The sequence below is a fragment of the Acartia tonsa genome, chromosome 8 (assembly GCF_053477335.1).
Source record: "Acartia tonsa isolate MP-2025a chromosome 8, ASM5347733v1, whole genome shotgun sequence".
NCBI classification, from domain to species: Eukaryota; Metazoa; Arthropoda; class Copepoda; order Calanoida; family Acartiidae; genus Acartia; species Acartia tonsa.
Genome location: NC_137267.1, coordinates 3177796 through 3201046, shown reverse-complemented (window position 1 = coordinate 3201046; position 23251 = coordinate 3177796). Strand labels below are relative to the sequence as shown.

The 23251-nt window shown below is 32.6% G+C and overlaps 1 protein-coding gene across 1 annotated transcript; it reads right to left on the bottom strand.

The window, feature by feature from the left end:
* Nucleotides 1-4707: 4707 nt before the first annotated feature.
* On the bottom strand, nucleotides 4708-22650 carry Ppox (protoporphyrinogen oxidase). The gene is made up of 18 exons (XM_080168777.1): nucleotides 22537-22650; nucleotides 19778-19845; nucleotides 18831-18872; nucleotides 18309-18374; nucleotides 13093-13194; nucleotides 12941-12986; nucleotides 12700-12761; nucleotides 12400-12458; nucleotides 11455-11534; nucleotides 11041-11126; nucleotides 10102-10230; nucleotides 8989-9083; nucleotides 8047-8124; nucleotides 7262-7359; nucleotides 6603-6674; nucleotides 6202-6282; nucleotides 5497-5575; nucleotides 4708-5129 (listed from the first exon to the last, which is right to left on the bottom strand). Exons 1-18 carry the CDS (start codon nucleotides 22603-22605, stop codon nucleotides 5038-5040), a joined length of 1404 nt encoding a protein of 467 aa, XP_080024903.1. The 5' UTR covers nucleotides 22606-22650; the 3' UTR covers nucleotides 4708-5037.
* Between the last annotated feature and the right edge of the window lie 601 nt (nucleotides 22651-23251).

The window sequence follows — 23251 nt, the reverse complement described above, 5'->3', positions numbered from 1 at the left end:
TGGTGGACTAATAGACATACAAGAAAATTATGGAGTTGCTTTGCAACTAAAAAAATTATAATTATACTGAACTAGTGGGTTTAACTAAAATTATGAAGCATGATTTTAAGATTAGTTTACATGAAAGATTATGCTTATAGGATTAAAAAATTAATAATACAAAAAAAAGGCAGACATTGAAAATATTTTATTATTTAACAAAAATTTTTTCAAATCTAATTAAATATGGCTGTTATGCAAAATTTTATTTAGACAGACAAAAATATTTTGTAATGCTCCTACAAAATCTTTGTTAGTTTAATTTAATCTTGTAACCTAGTTCAAAAGTGAAATAAGTTTTAATTCAGATTTTAGGTTCTTGTTTAAATTTAAGGAAAAGCTTATTTAACAATTCTATTCATAACTAAGAATTTTGAAACCCACTACTAAACAAACCTAAAAAAAAGGTACACAATACCATTTATTGGGCAGGAGAAATTGTACAATACCTCATTAGCCCTCTAACCTCCAAAATGAAAGCACACATTAAAACTGCCATTAGATACCTTGTCCTTATATTCTCATTTGTGATGTTCTGTATACAATGTGAGACTGCTATTGAAAATCTAATTTCACCACCCACAGTAGATTCAACTATTTTCAAAAACATAGGAGATGTGGAACTACCTATCATCACTCTGTGTCCTGTTAATCAGACAAACCAAACAGCTTTGGGTGAGTTAAATTATTTGAATGAACAAGATCTTTTATCAGGAAACACAATTAAAACATCTTGGGGAAACCTACACAATCTTACACATGGAGAACTCTTAAACAAGACATTTAATTTTGCTTCTGCTGACAGAATTATGGTGTTTGACAGTGATGGAGATCATTATATTGAAAAGATTGTCTACATGCAAAAGTATGGATTTTGTAAAGAAATCTCAAATTACAGTACAGCAAATGAACTTTTAGTCATGCCTTCATTTAGCTATCAAGACATTAGGGTCTTCATCACGGACAAAAACTTTAGAAGCTACATTTCTCCTGACTTTTCCTCTCACAAAGGAAGCCCTATCATAGTCCGCAAGGGGCAAACTCACATGTATGATGTGGATTTAGATGTCATATCATCATGCCAAGTTGTCAAGGAGAAAGTTGACAAAGATGACTTCAAAAAATGTGTTGATGAAGAAATTCAAGCTTTGATTGGAAAGCCTCTGGGATGTGTTCCACCCTCACGGTTGATTTTTTATTAAATGAATAAGTTAGGGTACAATGTTTGGCACTTTCAATATAAGTAAATGATAATAACAAAGCCACAGAATACGATAATACCTTCAGAAAAATCGATGAAAATAGTTTTCATACTAAATTTTGTTTTTTTATATTTTTTTCTAAAATGTCATGACAGAAGATGTAAAATGTCGTCTTAGTTTTTTGAAAGGATTAATCTTCTCTGAAATCTAAATTATCAAAATATTTTTTTTGGTAAATGATTATACGATATATGTCAAACATTTTATCAAAAAGAAATATTTAAAATTGTGAGGTAGAAACCTGAATAATTTTTCTTGTGGAAATAGCTTTCTGCAAATGTTGATAAACATATGTCTGCTAGCATTAAGATGTTTGTACTGCCAATACACGTTGGGTTTTATTTAAATAATTTTTTTAAAATGTTCTTTTTTTTACCTCGTATACTAATAACGAAAATCTGATTCACTTATAGCCGGAAATTCATTATGAAACAGGGGACATGCACAAAATTTTTGAGCTCTGATCAAATAGGAGCTGAGATAATAGGGGGGCAGGCGACCGACTGATAAGTGTTAAATAGAAGTTGATTGAATATTGGTTGGAAAAGGTGATCATTAACCACCCCCACCCCCCCAATCGACTAAGACTCGCCTACGGCCCGATCTTTTAGGATTGCTTTGTAAAATAAAGGTACTAAGAAAGAGAGGGAATGTCTGATTGAGCCAATAGGAGAATCGCATCGGAATTTACATTGGATCTCATTGGTTGAAATTATGTACACATTTTCCTACGAAGGCATGTTTTTTTTCATTTCATACATACATAAAAGTCAGCTGTTAACAGTACATTTTCTTAGTAGAAAGCTTTGCGGAATCAGAATTAATTGCCCAAAAATTTCGTTTACAATTTGAAAGCTTGAAACAAAGTTGGATTCTTAAAAAAAAAGTTAGGCTGGCAACTCGCTGGCGAGGCAAAATTATTTTTGTGAAAAATCCTCCAAAATCGAATAAAAAAATTTACAAAAATGAAATAAAATCTTAAGAGGGTTATTAACATATGATTTTGTTTAATTTTTGTAGATTTTTAATGTGCTTCTGGATGATTTTTCACAAAAATAATTTTGCCTCACTATCGAATAGCGAGTCTATCATTTTTTAAGAATCCACATCAGCTTGAGTCGAAAGTAAACAATACTTTTGTCTGCTAGGAATGTTCTCTCTTAGATTTGACGAAAAAAGGGTTCAGAATATTCTTCTACTCTTCTATTTCTATTCTTTGTAATTCACATTTTTGAAAGTCTTTCAACAGTATACACAGCAAATTCTCTCTTTTTTAACTAACTTTCCGAACAATATACCTAAAGCATTTGAATTAACAAAGGATATGCTAATATTTTTACCATTCAAGTTTATTTAATATTCTAATAAATAGCGCAACCCTCCAAGTTATGGCTACTTTTCATGAACATATGATCTAAAGAATAAGCTCTGACGCAATGTCATGTAAGGATATTATAATATTCATTAAAAAAATTGTTATTTTTGCATATATGTTACATTTTACAGTGTTTTGTGGCTCAAAAGAAAGACAATTAAAATTTATTTCATATTATATAGTTTAAATTGCATAAGATAACCTAGAAATAGTAAAAAAGTCCCTTTCTTTTTTTGTCGTAAAACAGAAATTAACAAAGATTTTTATTAAAAAACACCTTAGTGTAAAAATTAAAAATTCTAAATATGGTCACAAAAAGATTCAATTAGTTTATTAAATGTTTCATTTTCAGCAAATGACGATTAATCTCTATTACAAAGAATAAAGTGTAAAAAGATATTCTCGTTTTAATTTTAAGCAACTTAAAATGCATTTTAATACCTTTTAATGATTTATTTTTTAAAACATCATTTTATAAAATGTTATTGATTTTTAAAGTTTTATATTAGAATGTTTTTAAATTTTGTTAACATTTTGTTTTAAATGTAGAAAATTGGTAATTCTAAACATTCAAAAAATGATTTTATTAAATTTTCATCACTTAAATTGCATGTTTGATGAAATTTTCAACTGATAATACAAGAAAAATCGTTTAAGTTTTATTATATTTTACTTTGAAATGTTAAAAAATATAATTATTGTCAAAAATGTGGAAGTTATACTTTCCTCAAAAAAAGACCTAAAACATGCAAATTAACACGTGTAATGAGATTTTTTTTCTTTCAGGTTTAATTTTAAGTAATTATTGATATTTTTTGTAAAAAGGATTTTATATAAAAAGTTTTAAAACTCGAGTTATGTAGTGGTTCTAAAAAAGGTTGCGAATTTATGCAATTTTCTTGCAAAAAAAATTTTCTAGGATTTTAAAAATAGCATAGGGTGTTATTAGACGTACTTACAGATACAATTGCTAAGTCATTTTGGCCAAACACTAAAATAAAGTTTTGACATCTGAGGGACCATACGTGCCCTGGATGTCACCTAACAATCAATGTAATGGCACTTATGATAGAAACTTGGTTGACAAGTTGATTCCAAAATTCTGGAAAGCCTACATCAACCCTCCTATGTCTCTTAGAAAACTTGAAATTGAAACTAAATGCAGAAAATATTGTTCATCAACAAGTGCAACTGTTCAAGTCAGGGAGAAGATTGATTTTGTTTCTGGACACTTTTCAGAAATATATATTGCCTTCAACCAGCAGGTGAAAGAAGTGGATGAGGTATTCAACTATGGATTGTTTCAGTTTACTGTGGATGTTGGTAGCTCAATTGGACTGTGGCTAGGATTGTCTGTCATCGGTCTGTATGATTTGTGGTTAGAGATGATAGGCTTTCTCCACGGTGTTTCTCGGAAGCTAAAATCAGTCTCCAAATAATTACGATTGATGGGAACTAAATTTTCTTATTAATTAAAATAGACAAAAAACTTAAATTGAATTCTATTAGACAACATGATAAGTAACTTTGGTAAAGGTTATTATTAGTAATTATAATGTAGAATACATATGCAAAAAGTTATGTTTTAACTCCTTACCTAATTATTTCATAATCATTTGTATATTCATTAAAAATTCCTTAGGTATGATTCTGTTAAAAAAGATGCATAAATGATGTCAAGTTTTAACTCCCAATAGCATTACTTATACCATAGTAAACTCCCCCCCCCCAAAAAAAAAAATTACACCAGTTAACTTCATTTGATTTATTAATGTGCTATTTTCAATTGAATGTTTTATATTTCTTTATTCAAAGATATAATTTTTTTAAATTACCGCATTTATTCATTTTTATCTTAAATTTTATTTTTGTCATTTCTTCTTGTAATATCTTAATTTATTTAATGCTCTAAGTGTTTTCTTTCTTACTTTTAAATAAATGTGTTTAGAATTTCAATTTTATTATTTAATCTTGTTAATAGTGTTGGGGCTAAGTTGATTTACACAAAATAAAGGAAATCGTATAATATTATAGAATTTTAAAATTTATATTTAATAGTTATAGGTATTATCAAAATAACATAAAATTCATAAAAATAGGGTTTTATTACACTAAAATACAAAAATTTAGCATATCAATGAAAAACTTATAAATATATGTAGATATTTTGGATTGTTTATAGAGTACAACACCATAAATAAATTTTCAGGATTTTTATGAAACATTCTTCAGTGCAAATTTTGAAATACTTTAACACAAGAAGGAATCTGCACTTGTAAACAATTAAAGATAAATAATAGTTGATTTAAACTAAGATGATCACAGAACTATAAGCATTTTAAAAAGGTTCTCTTTAAGGCTTTAGTTTAAAACAGATCTTCTGGCTGACAGAATTGTATCATTTATCCCCACTCCATCATAGGAACTTCCAACAAGGCTTAGTGGCAACTTTTCTGAAACATAAAAAAATAATTTAAAGAGTTTCCTGATTTCTTTGTACTAGGGGCTTGGCCCCAAGCCTATATCACATGTTGGATAGTTGTTATCTTTATACAGAAAAAATGTGGGGGGGGGGGTTCTTTATTAGGTAGGTGGGGATGTCCCAACCCCCAACAAAACAGCTTAAAACAACCATAGGACCAGTATCTATATTCACTGAAAAGTAGAGCCAATCCTTTCAGCGGTAGGACGAACAGATATCATTCAACTTTGTATTATCGAGCAAGTCAGTAGTAGAGCCCATTGGCCAAACACGTCAAAATTTGAAAAAAAAATTCTAAGAAAATATACATAACACTCTTATGTCAATCTTTTATTTACCTTTTTTGATAATTTGTCTTGCTTTAGCTACTCTGTCTAAATGTCCTACAGTATATTGAGCAATGCACTGGGGTAATATCTAAACAAAATCAGGTGTTTAATTTAATGTATGCTTTCTTTCAGACATATTTTTTGACCACCAAACTCCCCTAAGACAGAAACATATTTCAAGCACCAGCACTGTCCTATCAAGACAATGGTCAAGAAATTAAAAGGTTGGTTGTCTGAAAGGCCTTTGGCCGAATAACCATGCACTTTAATAGCAAGATTTGGTTCAGAGATACAAAAAAATAAGATCACGCGTTGCATCCTGTTCTTTGTATGTTATCCAGGTTTAGGGTAATTAACCTTGAGGCATATGCGTCCATTTCATTGGTGGGGGTAAAGGGTTGTTAATCCCCCTCAAACTTTGCGAGCCTTCATTTTACCCATCTCAAACCTTTGGAACCCCTTAATTTACCCCCATAAAAAAAAGCTTGGACGTCGAATTTCATTTTTTTCTAAGCTGGATCTTTAAATCATTTTAGTGGTGAGCCAGATCGGGGTGCGCCGAATTTCCGCCAATCACAGCGCGGCATTTCATAAAATGCTGTGCTCTCATTGGTGGAAAGTTGGCTCATCCCGATCTGGCTCACCACTAAAATGATTCAAAGATCCAGCTCTGTTAAAAATATTCTAAACTGATCTAGGATCTATTTTAATCACCTTAGCTTTAATATCCATTGGAGTTTGATTGATTCCCAGTATTTTTGATACAGAATTCATACCAATCTCAACCATTTCTTCCTGAATTCAAACAAGGATGACGACATATAAAAAAGGAATACAAGCTCAAACTGATGATAGTATTTAGAATTTTACAAGCTACTTTATTGTAAACTATTGCTTATATAAAAGTAAAAGAATGTCTGTCTGTCTCATTGTGTGTCTTTAGCTTAAGATCTAGGTAACTTCTTAATCAATATGATTCAACTTTGAACTGAACCCTTTTATAGGTCTAGGGAAGGTTTATAATTATTTTAAGAGAGGGTACCTCCCCCAACCCAAGAAACTTAGCTCCAGAAAATATAAATCCCGCCCCCCCCCCCCCACAAAAAAATATTCACCTTAGATTTATGTTGAAATAGTTGTTTGAACCAGGCACCTCCCATCATCAAAGTTAAAATTGTTCTGTTACCCTATAAATAAATTTGTAATGTTATAAAATCCTATTAAATAAAGTAGTAAGCTTTTTTGTCTTTATGAAGGATCTTGCTAACCGCTGAGCCAATATGGTTCTCCTTTACAGTTAAGCTTCGAATTGGTCGAATTAAGGTTTTAAACTATTTTGGGGAGGGTTTCTCCACCCTCCGCATAAAGAACGAACCCCCCCCCCCCCACCAAAAAAAGGATTTTTTACTTTTTAAAACTTAAATTGTAAATGGGAAGGGGTCGACTTTTCCTCCTTCCGTCGTAAGTGGCCCTAGAGGCTTCTAGGGGGAGTAGCCGCTAGTTCTAAATAAAACAGGAAATATTATGTTTATATATTTTGCTGAACGAATAGTTTTACAGTCTAAATTATGTGGTATACAAAAAAATATTACTTGTAGTAATGTTGACTTGAGAAAAACATTTGATGGTAGCTAAGTTGGAATTAAACATCAAGAAAATATTTTCTTTTAATTCAGAAAAGCATTTAATGATAAAAAAGTAACATGATGTCTATCTGTCTGTCTGTAGCGAATGATCCCGCTAATCGTTGGACCAACAAAGATTATAACACTACCTGTCTAAAAGAACATGTATCAAAAATACAGCCAAGTATGGGGTCAGGTTGGTTGGATGGCACCAGAAAACCAAATGCTTCATTTTTCAAAATATTACCTAAACAAAAAAAAACTTATTGGTTGTTTGAACACAAAAAGCCTTAGGTACCAGTGTAATTTACAGTCCAAGGTAACCTTCTTAGCGACCTTCTTATCTCTGACTACTCTGTCTAGGATAAAATTTGCACAGTGACTTAATTTTGGACATCTGCCCTTCAGGTCTTTCATACTCATGGATCTTAAAGGATAAGACAATAGACCATGATATGATGTACATACCCAATGATAATAAACTAAATCATACCTTTTGTATATTAAACTTTGAAACGATTACACTCTTCCTTAGTAAAAGTACCCAAGGATTTTAAGCCAACTTATCCTATTATATAAAGTAGTAAGCGTTTTTGTCTGTCCCAAAGGATCTCACTAACCGCTGAACCGATATTGTTCTCATTTACAGTGAAGCTTTTTATAGGTCCTGGGAAGGTTTTAAACTATTTTTGGAGAGGGTGTCTTCAACCCCCTCCTCCCCAAAAAATATTTTTTTACTCTTTTGAAACTCAAATTTAAAATTGGATGAGGTCGACTTTTCCCCCTCCTACCTTAAGTGCCCCTAGAGGCTTCTAAGGGGCGTAGCCGCTAGATGTAATATAACGGGATTATAAAACTTTGGGTACCAATTCAATGTCCCTTCCCTCCCTGAATATCATACATATGAAGATGAAGATTAAAAGAATCTAATTACCTTTATACATAACATTAACAACGCCAACATCAACAAAAGGAATGGATTCCAATGTTGAACTTAATTCACCATTTATTCCTAAAAATATTAAAATGTTGAGTGGCCCTATCTACAAAGAGGATACTTCTTATCAGGACTTATTTTTTATTTGTCTATGGGAGAAACTAATAGATTGAGGAAAAGGATAAAGAATGCGTGGATATTGTGACAGGGAAATTTTTGTCGTTAATTTCATCATCGCCATTTATCTCTTCTTTTCAGAGCATAGGCCACGCACAATGGTTCTCCATTTTTCTTTGAATTGGGCCATAGTAGCGGCATCATTGAAAGATGATAGATTCTTCTCTTTCAGTTCATCCAGGAATTCCCTCCTCCAGGTTGTTTTTGGTCTACTTGGTTTTCTCTTTCCCGTGAAGGGGTCCTTAGAGTGTGCCCAAACCATCTCCATTTTCTCTGTTTTATTGTCAGTTAGATGTCTGACATATCACTGCGCTCTAAAAGCACAGCATTTGTGATCTTATTGTCGTTAATTTAGGTTACTTATATAGTCCTCATATATTGGATATTCTATATCCATTATTGTATTATCTAAACAAGTATTAATGACCTGGTGAGTTGACAAAGAGCACCTACTTAGTTCCAATTATCAAGAAACTATTATTACTGCTTGTAACCTTAATCCTGCCCAGGGACAAGGGAATGATATTCTGACAAACAACTCTAAACGAAAATTTACCCCCAACTCCTTCTTTCCTACCCCTCTTCAGTTACATGACAAAAACAAAATATACCACCAGATACTTTATAAAGTTTTATGATTTTTTTTGTAGAATTGTTGGTTAGAATAGCTACCCCTGATCCTGCCCAAAACTACTAAAGAGAACTCTAAAAAAAAAACAATCCGTTTTTGAGATCTAAAGTAACAGAAATGCTAGGTCCTACCTGAAGTTAAGTTGGCAGCATTAAAAGCTGGCAAAGCCAGAGTAAGGTGATTACAGGTTAATGTTGAGCCCCCCTGCAGGATACAGGAACCATTACTAAATCATAAATTATATTACTTTCGGTTGCGCCCCTGGCATCCAGGGACTCTGTCTTCATAGGGGTAAATAAAAATAGCCTTAAACCATCCCAAGCCTCCCTGTAGTATACAGGAACCATTACTAAATCATAAAATATATTACTCACGGTTGCGCCCATAGCATCCAGGGACTCTGTCTTCATAGGGGTAGATAAAAATAGCCTTAAACCATCCCAAGCCTCCCTGTAGTATACAGGAACCATTACTAAATCATAAAATATATTACTCACGGTTGCGCCCATAGCATCCAGGGACTCTGTCTTTAGGGGGTTAAGATAAACGTAGAGAAAAATGTTTTATTTTGTATTACAGTTTTCTAATTTCTAAAATGTTGTAGACTTGTGTTTGCTACCAGGGAGTAAGGGAGAGGACAATGGATCGAATATTCAATTTTTAAGGAGTCTCAGACTTTGGGGACAGGCTTAAAGGGAATGTGCACGAATACAGCAGATTCTTACTGATTTTGGGGACTTGCCCATCAATGCCCCGCTAACTAGCTGAGCTAGTTTTGAATATGCAGACAGAAAAGTTTGTTATTTATCGCTGGTTTTAACAAATATTTTTTCCCTAGAAAATGTCTTTTCATGTATAGAAACTCTACTGTGATATTTATGTATTAAATAATCTAAGAACCGCTGAATTAGGGGTCAGATATAAATATATCAGAAGGGTTGAGGTAGTTCTAAACAAGATTTTTCTAGTGATTAATTACAGAATGTTTACTACATTGTGATGTGTTGATAATTTAATTTTGAAGTAAATGATTTTTTTTTAGAACTAATTTTGTTCTAAATTAGGTTACCATAATCCCTTTACAATTTTGGTAAAATTTTCTTGATAAATCTGGTTTTCATTGCTTTTCAGCGAACCCTCTTAAATTGAATTAATTGACCATTGTCCCCTCCCTTACTCCCTGGTTTGCTACGCAACTTATAAACAAAATTGTCTGAAGTTTCAACGTTAGAAATAATGCTTACCTAATTTTCATATCATCAATGTGATAATCAGTAAATATTTCAACTCCATTTGCTGTTAAATACTGTGAGAGAGTTTCTGTTAGGGTGGTGAGTCCATTCTCTAGTCCCCACACAGACCAATGCTCAGATCTACAATTAAAATCAGTGGAGCGCTTTCAAGGTGACTAATTTTCTTGTATTCATTCGAATCCAGTGGATAGGAAACGGTTCTTATCCATACGAATAAACTATGTCTAGCATCGTATTATATCCAGCTTTCTACGAATATAAAAATATACTATCATACAATTAAAACCAGTTTTTTTAGTCCTAAAAAACTGGTTTTAATGTTATAATTGTACATTTTATATCCGCAGAAAGATGTTTACGATGCGAGAAATAACTATTCTCGTATCGATGTCATTTTCGCCCTTCTGGTAGGAGCTGGGTGAGAGATAGACCCAAAGTCCTTTAGAGTTTTCTTTTTGTTATGCCATTTACTTTATAATGACACCTTAACAGCCAAGATTGGTCTTCTGTAGCTCAATTGGTGACTGGGCAATTTCAAAACTTGGATTTAGCATTCGGTCACCTTGAAAGCATCTCAATGTAATATTAGGGACGTTATGAAACTTCTCATATTTGATTTAGGATTGGATGTAGAATAAACGTGGATATTATGACAGGAATAATTTGTCATTGATTTAGGTTGCTAATATGGAACTCGTTTATTGGTCAGTTCATTCATCCAGTGGGAGTGGATGAAGTAAAGAGGGTGGATGGTTTATATCATTATTTTAGCCCGCTGCGTGTTTTACATAATTAAAGAACATGAAAATCTCAAGTATGATAGCTTTATCTTGTGGGATTGAATATATCAATATATTGTCCATTGTCCCTGTATTGATTACTAAAGTTGTATTTTATACAATTAGAAATGCAAAAAAATACTGTAGGTACCTTGCTTGTTTAACAATATTACAATTTTCAGCGGCAGTCTTGGGCTCTGGATTTATTTTATATTTCAACCAGTCTATGAGGTACCCCTAAAAAAAGATATTTAGAATAGCATTAAAATGTATATTAATCCACAAAATATTCTATTACAATAATATCATGATATTCGTATAATTGTAAAAATATACATTAAAAATACACATTATACTCTTTTTAGCCCCCAGCCGTTTTAAGCCAGTTCTAGCCGATAACGGTTACTTTTCCAACTTTTTATTCAATTTAGAGAAAATAGACCTACCAAGAATTACTCATGCCAAGTTTCATAACGAAATTCGGATTATAAGTGCCATTTGTGCAGTGCACTGATACAAGTTGGCTGCATTAACCCCCCCTTCCCCTTATTTTAAAAATGAATACCTTAACTATAGAATTATGTTTCTGTTCTAACTGATGTAAATACTTGGCTATAAAGTGTACACTTATCTCTCGAGAATTACCTAAATATAAATATTTAAATTTAAAAGTATTAGAAGTTCAATTATTAATCAGGAAGTTAAACATGGAAGGCTAGATTTAAAATACCAAAATGAGAACCAAATTAAAGTACCTAAACTTTCCCCCAAAATAAATTTACTTAAAAACCTTGCCCAATGAACACTGCGTTTATGGTAGTGAACTAACTCCCCCTCCTTAAAATGTATAGGGGACCTAGGTAAATATTGGGTACTGGGCCTACCACAGTGGGTTAGGAATAGGGAAACCCCCCTATCCCTAATTTTGAATTTATTAAACAAAATAATGGGAGGGGGGATCTTATTGCTCGACCCAAGGGCGTCCAAGCTTTTTCATTTTGGGGAGGTAATAATTCAAAATTCAAATTTTGGGAGTGACTACGGGGGGGGGGGGGCGGGTTAACCTTTATATCATATAGGCAAGGACGTCCAAGCTTTTTTTTTTTGGGGGGGGGGGAGGGGGTAATCAACCATTTACCCCCCCCCCCCCATTGGACGTCCTTGGCTTGACCATGATACTTTTCTATTGACATTAGAAAACAATCAAACCAAGAGGGAAGTGACAAATGGCTGGTTATTTCACTAGTCCCTAAAGTTTTATAAAAAATGTTTTCTTATTCGATGGCTTAACAACTTTGGGGTCTTTTTTTGAATTTTGATTGGTTGGTTCATTAAAGTTAAGTGTCCAAACGATTCAACCACTAATTGTAATCTACAGAAGGTGTACTTTTGTGAAACATCATTGGGGATGTACATCAATTTATCGGCAATTGTCTACTCCCTTTAGATTTCTGAATAAACCAATCTTATAAGTACTGTAATAGACATAGGATGAAAAAAGCAACCTTACCCGCACAAATACCCCTAACAAGGGGATCAACTGCATAGTTTGCCACGTCCTCCCCGAACCTGAAAATATTTAATTAGGTTTTGAAAATAGGGACTAAGAATTTTTTGTTCACACCTATTTTTTTAATGTTGCAAGAATTCATTTAAAAAAAAAAGAAATGTCCCCTCTCCCATATTATACTTAAAAATGATACATATATTCGAGGGTAAGTTGGGTGGTTATATAGTTATCATGAATATCAAACAAAGCTACTATGAATTATTACATAAAAACAATTTTTTTAATTTGCATAAAAATTACCTCCTATTAATAAATTCATATAAGGACACATCAGAGTCCTTTTTGGCTGGTCTTAATATTTCCTAAAACATACATTAAGTCAATATTATATTTTTCTCATATAAAAAGTAACAGTAGGTGTATCTGTATGTTTGAAGGTTCTGAGGAAAGTTTTTGAAGATATTTCGAAATCATCCATAGAAATTTTTTAAAACTCTCCCATCTTATTACCACAAAGTTTAATATGAGATTGTTAATCTACCTTTAAAATGTAGTATGCCAGTGGTGATTGAAATGGTGGTAATTTTCTAAAAAATATAATTTATTATTTCAATTTGATAAAAAGCTTTTCTTTTGGCAAAGTTATTAAAAAAAAACATTTAGGAGTTTTTACTTAATTTAAAAATGACTTACTTAAACTGAGAAATGAGGTCAGCTGGTAGTTTGTGAAGTTTCCCATCCTTGAGAATCATCCGGTTTGTTGTAGAGGGATGTCCATATTTTATTGATCTCACACTGGGCAAAATTACAATAAAAATTATTTAAAAATACATAAACAAGGTAGGAAAAATACAATAAATACAAAAGTCACTCCTAATATATTTCAAATAATGAACATATGAGTTAAACTACATAATATGTTTTTTTTACAATAGATCAAAAGCTTTAATAAAGTAAGAGAGATACAATTAAGTAGAAATTCTGTCAAACCAATACAATAGATACATTTAGAAACCTTCTTAAAAATAAATATAGCTTCATTAAAAAAGTACTAGGAAGATCAATTAAAATTAACATGTATTCTAAAATTTATTGATTTATTATTTTCCAATTTTTTTAACTTTACATAGTGTTTGATGTCAATAGATTGATGACAATTATAACAAAACCAATAAATTTTGGTATTTTAATGCTTTATAGGATTATTCTAAATGTAATAAACTCAAGGTTTACAGGATCTTCACATTAATCTTGTACACATTTGTTGAAGAATATATGATAATTAAAATAATTCAAACAATTTGTCAAATTGGTTTTTATAATATCAAAGAATCTTAACTTCTCAATACTTTGTTTATTGTGAAACTTTCTTGATCTTCTGACCAATATTAAGAAAAAAGTCCATAATGTCAATCCCAAGATCATAGAGCCCTAAAATTGATAATCCCAGCCAGAGTCCAAATGAGCTGCCAACATCCACAGTAAACTGAAACAATCCATAATTGAATACCTCATCCACTTCTTTCACCTGCTGGTTGAAGGCAATAAATATTTCTGAAGAGTATCCAGAAACATAATCAATCTTCTCCCTGACTTGAACAGTTGCACTTGTTGTTGAACAATATTTTCTGCATTTGGTTTCAATTTCAAGTTTTCTAAGAGACATAGGAGGATTGATGTAGGCTTTCCAGAATTTTGGTTTTGGAAAGAACTTGTCAACAAAATTTCTATCATAAGAGCCATTACATTGATTGTTAGGTGACATCCAGGGTGGGACACATCCCAGAGGCTTTCCAATCAAAGCTTGAATTTCTTCATCAACACATTTTTTGAAGTCATCTTTGTCAACCTTCTCCTTGACAACTTGGCATGATGATATGACTTCTAAATCCACATCATACATGTGAGTTTGCCCCTTGCGGACTATGATAGGGCTTCCTTTGTGAGAGGAAAAGTCAGGAGAAATGTAGCTCCTAAAGTTTTTGTCCGTGATGAAGACCCTTATGTCTTGATAGCTGAATGAAGGCATTATAAAAAGTTCATTTGCTGTACTGTAATTTGAGATTTCTTTACAAAATCCATACTTTTGCATGTAGACAATCTTTTCAATATAATGATCTCCATCGCTGTCAAACACCAAAATTCTGTCAGCAGAATCAAAATTAAATGTTTTGTTTAAGAGTTCTCCATGTGTAAGATTGTGTAGGTTTCCCCAAGATGTTTTAATTGTGTTTCCTGATAAAAGATCTTGTTCATTCGAATAATTCAACTCATCCAAAGCTGTTTGGTTTGTCTGATTAACAGGACACAGAGTGATGACAGGTAGTTCAACATCTTCTATGTTCTTGATAGTAGTTGAATCTACTGTGGGTGGTGAAATAAGATTTGTAATAGCAGTCTCACATTGTATACAGAACATCACAAATGAGAATATAAGGACAAGGTATCTAATGGCAGTTTTCTTTTGTCCTGCCATCATGAGCGTAAAGTATAGACTGAATTATATACAATTACTTTGTTCTATTTTTCAGGCTGGTTTACATATTGATTTTTTTATTGAATGAAAAAGTTGTTAGTATACTAAAAAAAATGACAACATCCAAAAGTAGCAACACTTGAAAATCTAATAAACGATCTAGCACCCCAACCAATATGTAAAATGTTATTTTATTCAATGCTACTTCGCTACTAAAACTTTTATTTTGCGGATTAATTTGTTAATTGACGACAAATGTATATTTTGTGAATAATAAAGGGGGGGGGGGGGGGGTTAATGCAACCATCTCGTAATCAATGAGCAAATGGCACTTAGAATTCGAATTTCGATATGAACTTTTGCATGAGTAATCCTTGGTAGGTCTATTTTCCCTAAATCGAACAAAAAGTTAGAAAAGTAACGGCTGGCGGCTCAGCCGTTTAGCCGTTTTTTTTGCCTATTTTTAGGGTAAATCCATCATCAATTACGTAGGAATCAACTGTTTAAAACATATTTTTGGTTTAATTCATGTTAAATGATAGCAAAAACCATTTTTAAAACTTCTAGTACCAACAGCTACCGTCTAGAACCGTTTGATAGTGTTTTGGAGTAGCATAGAGTCTTATGTGGAGAAAGGATTCGTGACTAATTTGAACAATAGGTAGCCGAAAAATGGCAAAACTGCTGAGCCGCCAGCCGTTAGCCGCTACTTTTCCAACTTTTTGTTCAATTTAGGGAAAATAGACCTACCAAGGATTACTCATGCAAAATTTCAGGTCGAAATTCGAATTCTAAGTGCCATTTGCTCACTGATTACGAGATGGTTGCATTAAAAACCCCCCCCTTATATGTGTTTGAAAAAAAATAACAAGGATGACAACATCCATAAGTAGCGAAGCTCAGAATTTATTGATAGACATCAGGAAAAAATAATCTTTTGAGTATGCTAAATGAAATAAATCACGAAACCTTTTAATGTTTTGAAAGCATTAAGCAAAGAAGAAAAACGTAAAATCTAGGAATCGATCTAGCACCCCAACCAATAGCAAGTCTTTATTAAACTTGGTGAAAATGTGTATAATGTTGACTTAATTAATCCCTAAAAATTCCAGCTGTTTATCTTGAACATATTGGTCGAAAAAAGCATGAAAACTTGAAAAACTAGGAATCGATCTAGCACCCCAACCAATTATCATATCTTTAAAAAACTTTATAGAATGTTGACTTAATTAATCCCTAAAAAATTCAGCCGTTTATCTTGAACAGGAGTTGAGATAATGATGAAAACTTGAAAAACTAGGAATCGATCTAGCACCCCAATCAATATACAAATCTTAATGAAATTTAGTAAAAATATGTAGAATGCAAATTTACTTAATCCCTGAAAATTTCAGTCGTCTGTCTTGAAAAGGAGTCGAGAAAATTAAGAAAACAAAAAAAATCTAGGAATCGATCTAGCACCCCAAATAACAAACAGATGGACTAAAGAATGTATAGATTAGATGCGCATAAGTCATGGGAATTTTCACTAAAAATTTTAGCTGTCTATCCTTAATAGGAGCCGAGAAAAACACGTTTCCCCCACTTTGTCTCAGACAGACGGACGGACATTTCGAATTATAGAGTAGCTTCGCTAATAAAAAATATTTTTGTAAAAAGACATGTTACTTACCACAGAGTGTTAAAAGAACTTTAATCAAAATGAGTAATTAGACTAAAAAATGCATAACTACGAATTAACTAGTGGGTTAATTTAATAATTGTTGACAAATGTATATTTTGTGAATAACAAAAAATACATAAATATTTTTTTCTTTTGCCTTTTCAACATTTAAGTAAAATTATAGAGGAAGCACCACAAGCTATATGTAACTCTTTCCCTGTGTCGACTTTTAATTGGGTCTATGAATATCAGCCAATAGCGTCGCAAGAGCAGAAAGGAATTTGCTATTAGATGAAAATGTTCCCGCCACTTGGGCTAGGTAGTTATCTACAGGGTGTTTCAATAGAAACGTCTTTTTTAAAATCTTAATTATGCATAGAAAATAAAACAATTATATAAAATGCTTTATATTAATATATTTGGAAAACTTATTCTGGGACATTTATGTTTCAAATATTTGAAAATGATTTTTTCATTAGATTATGCCTTAAAAACCAGTTTTTCCAAAGGCCTTATTTTAGAAGATTTTACAGATTTATAGATTCTGGAAAATATGCACATTTTTAAAATTCAAATTGCGCGGCTTGTATTAATAGTAAAAAAACGTTATGCATACTGTTAAAATCGTCATAAACTCTAGTTTTTGGATATGTAAGCAACATTCCTGTGCTATGTATAGTATAGGAGCTACGTGATAAAATGTTCCAAATTTCTTTAAACTTTTCAGTATTTCTCACATTTTTCAATGTAGCTCCTAAACTACTAATAGCACTTTAATAGTACTTATATATCCAAAAACTAGAGTTTATGACGATTCGAACAATATGCATGACGTTTTTCTACTATTAATAAAAGCCGCGCAATTTGAATTTTAAAAATGTGCACATTTTTTTCCTCAACCTTAAATCCGTAAATCTTCAAAAATAAGGCCTTTGGAAAAACCGGTTTTTAAGGCATAATTTATTGAAAAAATAATTTTCAAATATTTGAAACATAAATGTCCCAGAATAGGTTTTCCAAATATATAAAGCTTTTTATAGAATTGTTTTATTTTCTATGCATAATTAAGATTTTAAAAAAGACGTTTCTATTGAAACACCCTGTAGGTTATACATCTATGCTTATACATTTATATTTTCAACATCCACTGTATTTTAAACTAGCGGCTACGCCCCCAGAGGCCTCTAGTGGCCTTTAAATTTTTATTTTATTTTAAATATCTAATTTGAGAAATAACTTGTCTATGTTATGAATTGTTAAATTCATGCGTCTACGCAGCGCGACTACGTAGCGCGACTATGCTAGCGACACTATGCGGCGGAAATATTTAATATTTTTGATTTTATTGTGATTTCTCTTGGGAGGGTGGTGGTACCCTCCCCCAAAATAGTTATAAACCTTCCCAGGACCTATGAGAAGCTACCCTGTTACGGAGAACCCGATCGGTTCAGCGGTTAGCGAGATCCTTCGGTACAGATACACACACAGACACACATACAAACATCCTGTTACTTTAGTATAAGGATTTTATTTTCCCGAATTGCTTTGTATGCCACAACAAATGCGTAATAAAACAAGTTTTACAAAAAAATGAACACTGTTTTATGAAAAAAAAAACATGAAAATTACAATTACTTTTAACTTATTCTCTGGGCTAAAGGAATAGGCAAATTTTTTCTTGATAAAATTATATAACATTCATTAATTTTGCTTTTTGGTCAAACAACATTTCTAACTAGAAGTTTGAATAAATGATAAACAAGTGCGTACCTATCCACAAGCCCAAGTTCTTCAATCATCTCAAGTGTATTGGCACCTTGAGGTCCAACTGGCCTGTAATTATTTCATTGTTAAGCCAAGTTTAGATAAAAAAAATATAATAAATTCTTAGTTATTTGGAAACCAAAAGGATCGAATCGCACCCTAAAACCACCATTGTAAAGATGTTAAACAAAATTACCCCTTGTGTAAATTAAAACTACTAATAGAAAATTTAGGGCAGTGTAAATTTTTGCAGCCAAATAATATACCATACAGGAGTGACAAATGACGGAGTGGACACTTAACCTAACCACTAATATAAACTTATAAGTTTTTTAAGGCCTGGGCTTTTTTATAAGTTGATATCTTAACCTAACCTAACCTGTATAGAAATACCTAATTAAAAATATTTTAGACATGCATTTATTTGTCTACTTCGAAGTTTATAACTCCTGCGTTTGTCCACTCTGACGTTTGTCACTTATGCATTTGTCCTGGAACCCCAAAAATGACTTGACAAAAAAATTCCTGATAGTTCTTGGACCATGTTCATAAATAGTTCCATCTTTGTTCCTAAAGTAATAAATCACAAATTACATTAACAAACTTGTTGAAGGGGGGGGGGGGGGATTTTTTCTGGTATTTTTTGTAAAATTGTTTAGTCAAATGCACTTATTAACCGTTCTTAATTTTGACCAAATCTATATTTATTTAACGGGCATAATTAAGAACAGTTTGACTTAATAAGCGCATTTGACTTAACGCTAACACACAACTTGACAAAAAATTTGCAAAAAAGGGGCTATCTTTAAGGAGTTTAGAGGGGGGATGTTAAAAAACCATTTGATAATCAGTTTGGAAGATTACAAATGCATTAAAATGTCTATGAAAAAAGTGAAAGGTAGCTGCACCAAAAGACAAAGATAGAACACTAACTACCCCGAAATTATCCATGTCATAAGATTTCAATTGAAATTGATCAAAAATTAAGAAGTTTACTTAATCATAGCTGAACTTAAGGTAATAATTTAAAAACAGCAAAAAGCTTATTCCTATGAGAGCTTTTCCCATAGGAATAAGCTAAATAAAATGTTATAAATTTTCCTTTTATTCCAATGCTAATTGTAAGTAATATCCTTATAATAAAGCAAAAGGATGTGTGTCTGTATGTCTGTCTGTTTATAGGTCCCGGGAAGGTTTATAACTATTTTGGGGGAGGGTACCACCACCCTCCCAAGAGAAATGCTCCTAGAAAAAAAATTACCCGCCACAATTTTTTTATTTGTTTAACTTAAATTTAAAATGGAGAGGGACCCCTCCCCCCCAAAAAAATTTCTTTTAAAATCTTAAATAATAAATGGGGTTATCAAATTAGACGCTCCCCTCCTTAAGTGACCCTTAAGGCCTCTAGGGGCGTAGCCGCTAGTATATTATATTTATAAAGGAATAATTTTCTAAAATAAACTCATAAATATTACCTTGTTGTATCTATCCATCCTCCAAGTCTTGAGCTTGACTCCAAAACCACAATTCTTTTTACACTCGGCTAAAAACATGTAAAATTTATGCAAATGCAATTGAATTAACACCCTCCACCCATAGACGTCCAAGGGGGGGGTAATGGGGCGATTACCCCCCCCAAACGAATTTGGGGGTGCTGTAGGCACCCCCCAATTTTTTTTCATTTTACCCCCCATTTAAAATTAACCCCAACCATTTAGTTGGGGGTATTTACCCCCCCCAAATAATTTTGGGGGGGTAAATACTAGGGTTGGGCCGGATATCCGGCCATTTTCAATATCCGGCCGGATACCGGATATTGAAACTATCCGGCCGGATATCCGGCTCTATAATTTTTTATACTTTACACCAAAAATGGCTATAATTTTCTTATTATTGAAGCTAGAAGAATATTTTTTCTGAATAAGTTTAACTTTATGTAAATTTATATAAGATTTCTGAAGAAATTTTTTTTTACTACTTTAATATCTGGTAATTTGGCCGGTTATCCGGCCGGATATCCGGTAATTTGGCCGGATAACCAGATATTTGCCGGATATCCGGCGTTGGCCGGATATCCGGCCGGTTACCGGATATCCGGCATTTGAAATCAGCCGGATATCCGGTATCCGGCCAAAAAAGTATCCGGCCCAACCCTAGTACTAAATACCCCCGCCAAAATAAAAAATCTCTAACAAAAAAAATGTTTGCACGCTTCGCGCGCATTTTTAATACTAAATTTTTAATAAAATTTAAATTACCCCCCCCAAAAATTTTACCCCAGGGGTAAATTTTGTGGGGGGGGAAACAAATTTTACCCCTGCCAACAGATTTCAGGGGGGGGTAATTACCCCCCCGCAAGCAAATTTTACCCCCGGGATAAAAATTTTGGGGGGGTAATTTAAATTTTATTTAAATTTAGTAGGGTAAGGGGGGGGAAATTTCGGTATTTTTTCGTTTTTTTTGAAAAAAAATGGGGTAAATATTAATATTTTCAAATGAAACCAAGACCACTAGAAAGCTTACGGAAAGGACTATCAGGTCCTAAAAGGACGTTATCCTAGGACTTTTAGAAGTTGGTCGAAATTGGACTCAAAGAAATTACCGAAAATTCCACGGCAGGGGGGGAATTTTGGGTAATCATTTTCAACCTAAAAAAAATCGAAAAAAAAGCCAAAAATTTGAACTTTTTTTTTGAAAAAACTTAAAATTAATATAAGAAAAAAACGTATTTTATTACTTTTTGGGCCTGATCCTAAAAAAGCTCACATTGAACTATAGATTTAGCCCAAAAAACATGAAAATTGATTAAAAATTGACCTCAATAATCGAATTTGAAACAAAAGTGTCATCTTTGCAAAAAATCTTGACTACATTTTAACCTTAAAAAATCGATGAAAAAAGGCCAAACAGCCAAACAAGCGTAATAAATCATAATTAGTATAGGTTATTGGGATTATCCACAAAAAAATTCATAAAGTTCGGACTATTCCTCCTATGTCAAAAATACTTTTTTTAAAGGACCAGAAATTTTGATTTTTTCCTCGCAAAAATTTGCTTAAAAAAATAAAATTATATTTTTTTTTGTTTTTTATCTGTTCTATTCATTTTTAGGCCTAATCCTTAAAAAGTCCATATGGAATAATAGATTTGACCAAAGAAAACATGACCTTAAAAGTTGAATTTTAATTTCTTTTGAAATTACCGAAATTTCCCCCGGCGCCAACTTTGGTCATTTTTGAAAAAAATATTAACTCGATTTTAAAGCTCTCAACGGATTTGGAAAGAGCGGGCAATTCTTAGTTCAAAGGTTTTACGGGTCAGCTCTAGGTCTTACCAATTTTTGTGTAGGTCGATCTTTATAAATTTAAAAAAAAAATTTTTTCGTCCGACTTTGAGACCCAATAAGTACCCTTAATATTCATCTCACAAAAATTTCATTTTATACTTTTTTGTAGGCAATTTAATAAGGAACAATTTTATGTTTTTCCTGTCATTTGAAAGGAACATGGAGATAAAGGTCATTTTATGAAGGTAGGTCGAAATTACCGAAAATTGCCCCTTACCGAAACTTCCCCCGCTTGACCCTATTAAAAATGCGCGCGAAGCGTGCAAAAATTTTTTTTGTTAGAGATTTTTTATTTTGGCGGGGGTATTTACCCCCCCCCCCCAATATTATTGGGGGGGGGGGGGGGTAAATACCCCCTCCTAAATGGTTGGGGGTGCCTACGGCACCCCCAGGGTAGTTTTGCATTATTCAAGATCTTTTTATATGTCTCTAGAGATTGATATGTTGATCAGTAAACCCACCTCTTCAGAAAATAACTTGGGAGGAGGGGGAGGGATCTTTGCTCCTAGAAATGATTAATCTTCCCTCACATTAAAAGTGCAGAATTCTTTTTTAAACTTGTTATAATTAGGGTTAAGATTAATTTATCGTTATATTGAATAAGGATAATTCTTAATTCAATATTATTTATTCTTAAGTTTTTGTCAAAACCTTCTTATCCTAATTATTGTTTTCTATTGCAGAATCTCAAGAGATAAGACATTGGACGTTAAATTGATGTAAATCTCCAAAATATCACTTCGAGATTGGAACCGAACAATAAATTTCAGAAACTGTACCCAAAATTTGAGCTAACAAAAAAAGATAACGTGGTTACAAAACTTTGGGTACCAACCAATGTAATTTATATTCCAATGACCAATCCCTCCCTGATTTTCAGTGAATTACCTGTTTAAGAAGATAGAAAGCAGTAGAAAGGCCAGCAATGCCCCCGCCAAGAATTACATGACTACCCATTTTAAAACTTCTGATTATGCCATTATGTATCTGAAACTTTGTAATAAGTAGGTAGTCGGGTTAAATTATGATTGGAGGTCTTAATCTATACATGTGGTTATTTTATGATATGATGCATACATTGAATTAATAGAACATATTATATTATTAAAACTATAATGACAACATTCATTAAAGCAAAGCTCTATCAACCTCTTTTTCATAAAAATTTCGCTTATATTTTCACTTGACACTTGTAATTTTTTTTAATATTGACATGTTTAAATTATTACAAGTGTCACGTGAAAATAAAAGGGAAATTTTATGACAAAAAAGGTTATCTCAGATGATTGAGAACTGTCTAATTTAGCGAAAAAGGGCAAAAAAAAATTCGGTGGGAAACGGCGGTTTTCGGCGGGAGCGGCGGTTCTCCCGCCGTTTCTTCACAGTTCCATATTGTTCTCCACAAAAGCAACTGCTGTGCCGAATTTTAAAGCTGTAACTCTTTTATGGGCTGAGATCATGCACGTTTTACTTTTGGTTTCAAAATGTGGCACATCCGCCTACCCCCTTTATTCAAGTCACATTATCAACCTTTTTATGTGTTTTTAATTAGGACCAATTCAAACAACTCCAATGAGGTGGATTCTAAAAAGTCACAAAGGTC